We start from the raw sequence: 12590 nt of genomic DNA, 5'->3' as shown, positions 1-12590 counted from the left end.
TATAACCAGGGTTCACCGGGTTCATTTTGCCTCCTTGCTGAGACAACAGCAATCAAAAATGCTGTCTTTGAAGTCAGCCACCTGACGTCAGTTTCGCCCAAGGGTACAAAAGAGGTTTGTTGCAATCCTCTTAGACATATGGATAAGTCCCAGTTTGGGGTCTGATTTTCTATTATTCAACCTAAAACTCTTAGAAGCCTGATCACAAGTGGAGACAGGTGCACAGTCTGCACAGTCTCAGACCCTTAATAGCCACCCATAGTGCCAATAAAGGAGAGAGTGCTAACCCCTTAAGGAACCCATCCCTTGAGAACCCTAGGATTTAGAAACAGTCCAGAGACAAGCAATCACGTTTCTTGGAAGTCCACCATTTACTGCTAAAGTTTCTCCTCAAAACCGAGTACCTCTCGGTTGTGCTTTAGGAGCTCATGAAGCTGGGAACCCTGAAAATATTTTCCTTTTTGATCATATTCCTCATCGTCATCCTGATGTCTCTGTGTTTTTTGCTCAAAGTTCAGAGAGGGCAGTATGAACTGCTTCTTTAATACGGGCTTGTAAGTCCATTCTCAATACTTGCAGGACTTCCCCATCTGCTTTCTGCACAGACCCTAGTTTATGCTGTTTTGAGTCAAACCTTTCCCCCTCAATTGTGGCCATGGAGTGACTCGACTTGCTAATCAATCAATCAATCAGAGTATTTGTAAAGCGCACTACTCACCTGTGATGGTCTCAAGGAGCTGCGGGGAGGGGGGACTGTTCGAACAGCCACGTCTTCAGATGTCTCCTGAAGGTAAGTAGGTCCTGTGTCTGACGCAAGTGGGTGGGAAAAGTGTTCCACGTCTAAGGCAGTGTCTCTTACATAAGAAGAAGCTTTGACAGCATTCCCATTCCCATGAGAACTCTCATGATAAATAGGCAATGCCAATATCTTCCTGCACCTGTGCACAAATGTGCACAAGCCCGTCACTGAGACACCGAATAGTGGCTTTCAAATGGCCTGGCTGTTGGCAGGTTTGGATTGGGATCACAATTAGGCCCAGGCACTCCCAAGAAAGTGGCCCATGCCCCCTGATCGTCCATTTAATGGCCCGCCATCTAGTTAGTCTATTGGAATCTGGTTGTTTTTTGTTATTTTTTGGTGCTTTTATATCGTGTGAATTCAGTCAAAAGGCACTAGGGCAATGTACATGAGCCCCAGTTACATTACACAACATCAAATTAATTTTTATTTTAGGTATGGCTATTAAGTGATTTTCCTAGAATCACAGTATGTTCAGCTGATGCTGAGACTCAAACCTAGTTCCATTGTCTGCAGCACTGACTATAATGCTACATCCAAATTTATACAACTCTATCCTTCCACCAAGGCCTTAAAACATTTGAACTGAGGTGACAACACCTGGCCCCTAGCATAACCACATCTCTTACTCACCCTCTCTCCAGCCCCTAAAGCCTTAGAGTGATGACCTGGCAATGGAGGTGTCAAAAAAAACACACTGCTTCTGCTCCAGGGGAGCTTAGGTGAGAATGGCCCAAGGGCACAAAATCATCTAGCCCCCTGCAAGGCCCCTGCACACTTCCACATTTCCCATTTCCACCATGGCCTAAATGTGATGGCCCAGCGGGGGATGATTCTGCTTCAGACAGGGCAGGCCATGTGAGGAAGAGGGCATGGTGAGAATGCCCCAAAGGCTAAAGCAACACCTCTGCCCCCAGCCTCGATTCACAACATGGCATGGGAGTGCCCACGATACTGACGCCACATTAAAGTGGCCTGGCAAGGACTGGGATAGAAAGTGTTTCTTGGGCACGTTTACAGAGGCCCAATCCGACCCTGGCCATTGGCACACTACAAGCTCCCCAGACAAGGCACATGAGTGGGAGGCACACTGGCAACTGTTTGAAGATATTGGCTAAGGACCACGCCATGCCACCCGGCTAACAGAAAGTGCCTGTTAGCGTGTATGCACATAAAAATACACAAACACATATAAACATGCATTGTCAAGTACCTGTGTGGCAGACTTTCATGCTACTGAAAAATACAGGAGGTGTGATGGGGAGAGAGATGATTTTAACTGTTCCGGTATGGTGTGAGAAGAAACACCTCAATAAATGGTATCAAAGATTCCATTGCATTGCTAAAGGTCTGTCGGTGTCAGAAATACCTAATTTAATCAGGATTCCATTCATTCACATCCATTTCATTTGTTTTAAAGCATTGAGAAAGGCTGAGCTTTACTAATCCACTCAACTATCCCCATAAAATATAGATCTGTTCTTTGCAGCAGGCACATTAACCCTCTATGCTACTTTATGGCCAGTCAAAACTGCCACTAGACAAAATTCAAATATCTCTCTAGCAGGAGCCTTAATCACTATACATTGACATTTTTGACATACATTGACATATATCTTGACATTTTTGCCCTGCAAGGACACACAAAAAAAACCTTTGAGCCCTCAGACACCAACGCACCCCTTTACATACAAACAACATACATTGGCCCTCATTACAAGTTAATCATAAAAAACAGGATATTTACAGCAATCAGAATAATATAATTGCGCTTGGTAACAACCGAGCCATTAAAAGTGTTAACCGTGCCCTGTGGAAATGGTAATTTTTTGGTCTAGGAAATTTTGACATGTGATAAATCGCTAATTTGTTTTTTTATTGGGTATGAAAAATATTGTATATCAATATTTATTGCACCCGATTTTTAGTATTTTCCAGTCAGCCCAAGCAGACGAAAAGGCCAAAAGATTTTGATAATAAATTGGAAAATAGCTGTAAACATGTTTGTCACATATGGGACAGTTGTTTCTACCCACGCGACACCTAGAGAGCAGATAGCACCCTTCTTTGCCCCAGGATTTATTCAAAAATGTCTCTTTTGGGATCCAGAACCATCGTTAGCTGCCAAGCCATCTACAGAGCCAAACACCGTGACAAACAACCAACATTGATCCCACCAAAATGCTTAAATAAAAATCTAGTGATCCCGAACTATAGTTCTCAGCAGGCAAATTGGTAAAAAAAACAACCATTCCTCCAGGGAAATTTAGGGCCTGATTACGACCTTGGTGCATTGGGGTATCCCTCCGTCATGAACGTATTACAAATTCCATTATATCTAATGTAACTTGCTGAATGGCAGGCGGGATATCCGTCACATTGTTTACATTAGTCTCCACATGCCTGACAATGTATGACCAAGTTTGGACATGTAGGTAACAACTTCCCTAATACATTTTTGTGGTTGGGACAATACAAGAAAGAATCTATAGAAAGAAAGTAAAGTTATATCTCTGACTGTGGCACTGCAATATTTTTGGGGTTCTTTTCACTGGCTCTATGATCAGCAGGCATTCGGTATGCTCTCAACTACTGTATATTGTTGACAGAGGAACATTTAGTCTGTCCAACTGCATACATGTATACTGTGCCTCTAAGCGGTGTTTGTGAGAAGAATTTTGGCTCTTGTCTCATTCCCACTTGTCAATAGATTCTCAGCCAATTTTTGTTGTGGAGTCGCCTGAAAAAATCCCTTTTCCACGTGTAAGCATCATGCATATACATCAAAATATCGGCAGGGGGCATTACATACTATTTCCAAATATTCCTATAAATTCCTACAATTTCCAGGTGATCGGAGAAGCAAATCAGAGGAAAAGTCACATTACTTGCACCCTCACATATAGGTGTCTGCAATATATGACAAAATTATATTGAACATTGTACTGATTGTTCTGAAATCCATGAGAATTACAGGAAGAGAATTAGCATAGACTAGTTCAATATAGTAATAGTTTAATATAGGAAACGTAGGAAAATCATCAGTGTTCAGGTTTGCTAGCTTAGTGCAGTGGGAGAGAAACTGTGGTAGAGTTGTGATATGATCAGTCACAAGTCAAAGAAGCTAGCCTCAAATTGATCCTAGAAGTGCGTAAACTTCATGTCAATTAAAAAAATACTGAATATTATATGAAACAATGCGTAATGCAAGCCTGGTCCTTCCTCCATAATTTGCTGTGAAATACATTCGTGCATTCACTTTGGACACATTCTAGTAAAAACAAAATAACATAAGAACCGGAAACAACAGACACTTGAGTCAAAATTACACAAGGTGGCATGTGGCGTAAACTCAGGCATTTTGTGTAACAAGTGTAACACAAAATACTTTAAATTACCAGAAATTATGCCAGCATAATGACAATTTTGCCTATGCCTAATTGAAACAAACAAATACACCATGCTGAGAATTTAGGTTAAAGTTTCAGAGGTGACTATATTTCAGACCATGGGATGAGAGAATTGAAGGAAGAAAACCTTATTATCTGTACTCATTCCTCCTCATGCCAATGCCCCATTCAATCCCCTCATGATGGAGGTGTTTCTTCTAGACCCACATAATCAGCTAGACAAAAAAATCAACTGAAGTGGTCTCCCAAAGGTGGAGGAAACTGTACAAGTACACACCTGTGAAGTGACTGACTGTACTTCTAGCTTGTAAAGGTTCAGTCGTCCCATTTTATTTAAATTTTCAATGATCGTTTTCATGATTGGCTTCAGCTCTTCGCTGTTGCTCGATATGGGCGTTGGACATCCAGGGCATGCTGGCACTTTTGGAAAAAACACCAAACGGTGGGTTAGAATGGCAAAATTTACCCTACTTGATCATCTAACATGTATGTTTCACTGTCAAACTTATCAAACACTCCCCTCGCCCATTATTGAAAGTCTTCCACTTGTGTCACAAGTTGTTGTACATCTCAATGTTTATAGTGGCTCTTTGCCATAATTGTGATTGCATTTTGAGTAAAAGTGTATGAAGACCCCTCATCATCTGTAGGGCTTGTCACAAGCCATTGTGCGGCCCAGGTCAAACATGATTAGTGGGACCCTGACCCAGTTCTCCAGGAAGATTATTAACAGAATGTGTGCATTTTGAACCACACTGGGCTCTTAACAGTGGTAAAAACTTTATAGGGTTTGATTACAAGGGTGGGTCCGAGATTCCCTCCAAGAGGAATACTGGGGACAATATGCTGCAAATTCGGCATCTTAAAGCATGATGTGGTTGCACAATTGGACAAATGTTGGTGGAATCTGATCATTTCATGGGAAGGTTTGAGGGGGTCCTTCTCCCTTCCCTCCCAAACAATTTGGTGTACTGGTAGTAAATGTATTGAAAAAATCATTGGCAAATTATAAATGGGTCATGGGCTTTAAAAAACAATAATGTTTTTATTGATACACCTCAGTGCATGCTCTCCAGGAATGACATTGTAACCCGTTCTATTACTTCACAATCACCTGTAAGTGTTACATCAGAGCATGCCAGGACTAGAATTAGTATGACAAGGGAATTGCAATAGCATTTTACAGCCCCATCAGCTGCAGGGTAAGGATGGGGGTGTCACTGTATCACACAATAGCAATATCGCATCCACAACATCAACCTACGATTACACTAAAGGATAAGTATATAGGCACTTATCCTAGCTCCATGTACACAAGGCAAACACAGAATCTGTTAAAATAGCAAGGGACATATTTACAAGAAAGTGGAGAATCAGTCCTGATGTGCCACTTTTCTTTTGTGGCTCCTGTCTCACCTAACAACACCATGGATGCACCATATTTACAATATAGTGCACCATGGCGGTCGCTAGGACAAAAGTGTCAACATTTTTCATGCTATTGTGGCGCATTTCTGCACTAGCATCAAAAATGTTGACACAAGTGCGGCAAAGCATTTAAAATGGGTGCGTCATATTAGCGCCTGCTCTGATCAGGCATTAAAAATGGCAGAAAAAATGGAACAGTGATATGTTATAAATTTCACTGCAGCATTCTTTTGGGCCACCCTGCATTGGAACGTCCCCCTTGAATACATTATGCCTGGCGCAGGCATAATGTGGTGCAAGCGTTTACAAAGTGGCACAATGCTAGCACTGCGCCACTTTGTAAATACGGCATGAGAGAAAGGCCACCTTAATGCCTCCTTAGAGTGAAAAAAACAGGTTGCTAGGGCAGCGCCAGGTGGTGCTAGGGGTTTGTAAATATGCCCCTTCAACGAAGTGGGTAGTGGTTGATGCAATTTTAATGAAGGTTGATTCTGTCACTATCGATATAGTGACTTACAGCTGAGGAAAGGGGGGCCTCTACAAGTTGTGGGACACCATACTGTTAAATAATAAATTAGAAATTGAGTGTAAGCTGAACCTAGGCAATTAAAGTGGCTTTGACAGGTTGTAACAGTTAGAGTAGTCGCTTGTCAGAGATTTCTGACAATTACCTGACACAATGCTTCTCCCTAACAGCCTTTTATCCAACAATAGGCATTCCAAAATGTTCCTTTGGTTGATAATGTCAGCCTAGAATTTGAGACTTTATTCACTGGATGGCAGAACATATTTATGAAACCAACATATACAATATATTTGGTAGTTATATTTAGGATTGTGTTTCCATAGAAAAAGCATTTTTTGACTTGTCTATATCTTTGGCGTCATTGGACATATCTTTTACGAAATTCCACCACCTCCCCGGGGCAAAATATTTGAATTGTTATAGGGTGGATCCTGTGGGTCACCTGTGCCCTGGAGAATGCCACCTCAGTGGGGCTGAGTTTCTATTTATATGGGGGGGCTGTGTGGCCCCCTGCAGCCCTGGGCTGCATGCGGTACCCCTTGTGGCTCCTGCTGTGTCCTGGGGTGCCCACCCTTGGGACATAGCTATTTGTTCTGACTTGGCGGGAGCTTTGACAGCTCCTGCCAATTCAAAGCAAACACTCTGCTTCCGCGGGCGACAGCTGTCAAAATGCTCTTACCCACTGGAAGTGGAGGTTTCCACTCTTTCCTTGCCTGCAGACATGCGGGCAGGTAAGGAGATAAAGTTATTGCTCTTACACGCAGGGAGCTGCATGTTTAGTAGCTCCATATACACAATATAAATGCTGGCTCCCGCAGGAGGCAGGGAGCCGGTTGAGATCATGGGGCCCTTGAGAGACCCCTGTGGTCCCAAGTGATAAGAAAGAGGCAAAATAAAGGTGATAAACAACCAGAAAGAGGCAGAATAAAGGCCAGAAGGGAGCTGAAAGAGGCAGAATAAAGGTCAGAAATGAGCATAGAGGCAAAATAGAGGTAAAAAACAAGCAGCTAGAGGCAGAATAAGGTCAGAAATGACCAGCAAGAGGAAGAATAAAGTTCAGGAGCGAGCAGAAAGAGGCAAAATAACAGGCAGAACAAGCATAAATATGCAACATAGAGGGCAGGAGCAGAGAAGAGGCAGAAAAATGATCAGAAAATGAGTAGGAGGCACAAAACCAAAGGCAGCAGAGGGTAGCAGACTGCAGGCAAGTTGGAAAGGAGGACCGTCACAGGGGGAGCTGCCATGAGGACCTTCTCCTGTGTGCCCCCCTACTTTTTTTACTGGCACCCACTGACAGATCACTCATACACTCACGTACCCACTCACAGACCCACTCACAGACCCACTCAGAGACTCACTCACTCACTGACAGTCATAGTCAGGCACTCATGCACCCACACACAGATCGATTCAATCAATCAGTCATTCACCAACTCACAGACCTGCTGAGACTCACCCACACTCACAGACCCGCTCCGAGACTCAAATACCCACTCAAACACTCATGCACTCACTCACAGACCCACTAAGACACACACACCCACTCACAGATGGCCTCAGACACTCGCACACTCACAGATCACACACCCACTCACAGACACACTCAGAGACTCTCAAATACTTTCATACATCCACTCAGACACTCATGCACCCACTAACACACCTAATCAGACACTCACTGACAGACCCACTGAGGTACTCATGTGCACACTCAAAAACCCACTCAGAGACTCTTACAAGCTCTCAAAGACCCACTCACACTCATGCATCCTCTAACACACACACTCAGACACTCATGCACCCACTCACAGACCCATCAGAGACTCAGGCACCCACTGGCAGACCCACTGAGGTACCCAGTTATAATTCCTCAAGCAGAGGCTGCACTCTGTGCTGGGTGGATTAATGTCTGTAATTAAAATTACTTTACGTTAAAACAACCTTCAAAAGTCATTGAAAAAAACAACGGTTACAGGGACATTATAGTTAGGAAACAGATTTTTTTTTAAACATAGAAATTCACTTAAAAAGCCAAAGGTTACACGGACATTATAGCTAGGCTCACATTTTAAATGAACAAAACCACAGAAGTTCACCTGTTATAATTAAGGTATATAGGGTAATTAGTATTAATGGAGAGGGCGCGAGTTATACCACAACTATAACAGGTGAATTTCTATGGATTTTTATGTTTAAAATGTGAGCCTAACTATAACGTACCTGTAACCTTTGTTTTTTTCAATAAATTTCTATGTTTGTTTCAATTCCATTTCCTAACTTTAATGTTCCTGTAACCTTTGTATTTTTCAGTGAATTTCTATGTTTTTTTTACGTAAAGTAATTTTAATTACTATACGTTAATCCAACCACAGCCGTGCATGGCCGGGGGTTAACTTCTGGCCAAACCACTATGACCACTCAACCCCGTGCCACGCACGGCTTTCAGCCATGTGTAGTGGGGGTTGGGTCTCAGCAGCAGTTGACAACTCATCACAGTCCCTACATGAGATACTGCACTCTAAAAAAAAGGATGTAAACACCTCCATCAAGGATTACAGATGACTTTGCAAGGTAAAAATGCAGAGAAACCGAAAAACATTTGCTTTGTCTTGACCATGCACAAGAAATTTGAATGATTAGTACCTTAACGGTTGTGGACCTCGAACTTGGGCACTTGCTTTGTTTATATCTGTATATGCTTCCCGTTGAGGTTTGATTTCTGCCAAATGAGCATCTTGCCAGAATGAATCCTGCCCTGTGTATTTATCAAAGAAGAGGCCACAGTTTTCTGCAGAATGTCTACACAACTGGACTACTTTCTACTGGGAAATTAGTAAGTGCCACCTCATTGGGTATTGATCATATAGGGAAAGGTGCGGAAGACATTGTGATGTGAAGGTTTAATTAGCTTGAACAGTGTAGATGAGCGTGATGCCTACTGAAGCCAGAGCAACGTGGAAAAATTCACGATGTTCGCTTTCAAGCTTGTTTTTTTTTACATTCCGTAGATAAACTTATTCGCAGATGCATGTGTGAGAAACAGGTTGTGAAGGAGATTCAGTCTCAACCTTGAGAACGAGACCACAGTAAAAGATGGAATGAAAACAATGGCCAGGAAAGGCAGTCAAGAGACATGTGCTGATAACATAGCTAGAAAATACTGGAAGGGAATAGAATCCAAGCTTCAGGTTACTTAAACACTGAAAGGCGGGTGAGGGAATTGAAGCTCGCAGATGGAGTTGTGAAAACTGTCATCTTCAGACCCAGAGCTGCCTCCCTGTTGTGCTGTTCAGAGACCGTGACGCTCGAGGGGGAGAGAGGTCCAAGCGGGCGGTAGAGGGCTTCCCAGTATTTCGTGGACTAAGTTAAGTTCCACCCAGGGATGAAAGGCCTTTGTTTCTCTGCTCTATTATTATGGTTGATTATTATGCTTTCACTGTGTTTATAATCTGAAGTATTCAGCTTGTTTATATTTTGCTTTTTAAACATCGTAATGTGAGCCTGCTACAGTAATTGAGACATACATTTTGAGATGCAGTTAAGCAAAGCTAATCTGAAGAATTCAGCTTGTTTATATTTTGCTTTCTGAACATCGTAGTGTGAGCCTGCTGCAGTAATTGAAACATTCATTTTGATGTGCAGTAAATCAAAGCTTATCTGAAGTATTCAACTCGTTTATATTTTACTTCCTGAATATCGTAGAGTAACGCATTTTGGGATACAGTTATTCCAAGCTTATATCTGTCAATTAACTCTTTGCTCATATGTATACATAGATGCTCTTTCTCATTGTAGTGTACTTATATAAATATATATATATATATATAGATGCTCTTTATTGCTATTTTTATTCTGCCATTGTTGAAGTGCTAATTTAATACATTTCCCTGAAATTCTAGTAAAACTAAATTGTATTCATAATTGGCGTGTGGTCCTTCATTGAGCGTCCTTATTGACTTATACCGTACAGGTGTCAACCAATCACCTAGATAAGACTGGTATGTGTATATATAGTAATGTGTCTCCTACATTGCAGCTGCTTAAAAGATGCTGTGGTAATGTCTCCAGAGACCTTGTGTGTCTGTAACTTTGCAACTGTTTTTCTTCCTTGAACGTCTTTACCAAATAACTTCTTAAAGTGGGACTGCAGATCTGCAGTACCACCTTGAAAAGTGTATTTTTGTTTTTCATTTCTCAGGGACCACGGGGGGATCCTCAAGCCCCTTGTGGTCCCAGGCAGCTGGCATTGCTCCCACAAGCAGGGAGCTGCTTCAAATAGCTGGCCCTGGGTGGTGGTGGTCCCCAGGACTATGTATGACTCCAAGAGGGGGGTCGCGCTGCGCCTCCTTAATTTGAATGTGGCGCCGGGTAGGTGGTGATCCCCAGGGTCCATGACGGACCCCCTGCTGACTACATACTGTATCCCCAGGTCAGTGGTGGTCCTTGGGGCTCCTGTGGTCTGAGCCCCCCCCATCTATTTTTGGCCCTGGAGAGGTGGATCTAGAAAGAGTCATTTTTTGTGTGTGGTGTAAATCTGTTAAAGTAGTTTTAGAGAAATTAACTCAGTCTCAAGTCCTAAAAAAAAGTAAAAAAAGAAGACACAGGTGTGCAGGATAGATACACCCTGACCCCACAGGCCTTGTTGTGGGGACCCAGAGAGACCCCGCCTAGGACCAAAAATGATGCAGACTTCAGATCTGTTTCTCTGCCCGCAGTGATGGGGGCAGGGATCTAAAGATTGACCCTGCCCGCAGGAAGCAGCATGTTTTAGCTGCTCCCTGTGGGCAGGAGCAATGCTGGTTTCAACTGCCAACGGGAGAGCTGGCTGGGGCTGCAGGGACACTGTGGCTCCCCCACAGCCCTCCAATGATAGTGTTGTGAGTGTCCTGGGTAGGGGCCTGCTGAGTTTAGTTACCTTAGGGTGCTAGTTATAGTTACTCGAGAAAACCCTAGCTATAACTGGTGAATTTCACTGTTTTTTAGAGATGAAAACTAAACAGTCACCCAACTATAACATGTTTGCATATATATACATATATATATATATATATATATATATATATATATATATGTGTGTGTGTGTGTGTGTGTGTGTGTGTGTGTACACACCAAGAAAGGGTATTTCTAAGATGCACTTATGACATATTTAAATTTCAAGCGCAGCCAAGTGCAACCTGCTCCTGGCAGCCATTTTTTAATATTTTTTTTTTCCCTCTATGGGGATAAGAAAGAGTTTGGCAGACGTGATCCTTTCTGGGCATAGTCACACCCCTAAAACAGGGATACTGTTCTTCACCTCTGGGCTACCTCAGAATAAGTGCGTCTTGTCACTAGTGGAAAATGGGGGAATCCAAAAACCTCAGGACAAGGAGACTATTTATGCAGGCATATCTCATACTATGTATCCAAGAAACTTGTTTCAAGGAAGATGTCATTGTTGAGGATTTAATACCTGGATAAGATATGCAAATACAACCTTCAGACAAAGGGCACCTTGAAGTAGTTAATTGCTTTCATTTCTTTACAACTAGATCTTACAGTTATCCCAATCACCATTGAAGCAAATTATATTCCGGTAATGATTATTCAATTTATGTTGTTGTCAATTCAATTAAATGTAATCTTGTGTCATGTGTACATCACTCCTGACAAACTCAATCACTGGATCAGGCTCATTGAAATTTAGCAAAATTAACTGAATACAAAACCCATACACTACCGTTCTATTGAAGGGTGACTTTACTGATGTACTTGAAAAACACCATTGTTACTGGATCCAACTGAGGATCTCAGTGATTTCTGGGCTATTCTGAGCATGATGTTTACCTTTGGGAATAGAAACAAGGAAATTCCCTGTTTCTAGTCCCAATTAATTGCCCACACAATAATGAACCTCAATTAAAGGATACTGCCCGACATTCCAGAAAAAGAAAAACATATATAGTGACCACCATTTGGAAGGTGTTTTCTTCAGCTACGAAATTAGGCAGCTTCCTATTTTTAAAATCCTTGGGGGAATAGAAGAAACTTCGGTTTTAAAACAACTAATTGGTAAGAAAGCGTAGCGGAAAGGCTAAGTTAAATAGAAAATAAGATAGAGTATTGTGCCTAGTTAATTTCATTTGTATCACTACGGGTGTGACATTTTGACATCTTGGAAAAAGTTGCTCACTGATCTATCAAACCTTTCTAAACATTCCAGAAGAACAACAAATAGGTTAAATGATGCTCCGTCAAAACATGCACAAGTGAGCCTCCGGTCAAAAATCAATTAGTATTCAAGCGAACGGGGGCCAGGAAGTGTAGTATTAATACATACATTTATTTATTAGAGGTTTTGTAAAGTTTGTACAGGACCGGAAGCATCAAAGTGTTGTACGGTACATATCAAACATAATCCAAAGTGTATCAAAAACAGGACAAACTA

General features: G+C 42.1%; 1 protein-coding gene across 2 annotated transcripts in view; it reads right to left on the bottom strand.

Moving 5' to 3' along the window:
* Positions 1 to 12590, bottom strand: part of LOC138265425 (uncharacterized) — a 226152-nt gene that overhangs the window by 155916 nt on the left and 57646 nt on the right. For both annotated transcript variants that reach the window (XM_069213123.1, XM_069213122.1), the window contains exon 7: positions 4487 to 4629. In XM_069213123.1, coding sequence (XP_069069224.1) covers positions 4487 to 4629 — 143 coding nt within the window. The remainder of the gene's footprint in view (positions 1 to 4486; positions 4630 to 12590) is intronic.

Source organism: Pleurodeles waltl, chromosome 11, assembly GCF_031143425.1.
Source record: "Pleurodeles waltl isolate 20211129_DDA chromosome 11, aPleWal1.hap1.20221129, whole genome shotgun sequence".
NCBI classification, from domain to species: domain Eukaryota; kingdom Metazoa; phylum Chordata; class Amphibia; order Caudata; family Salamandridae; genus Pleurodeles; species Pleurodeles waltl.
The sequence above is the reverse complement of the archived record's forward strand: the minus strand, read 5'-3'. Positions and strand labels throughout refer to the sequence as shown.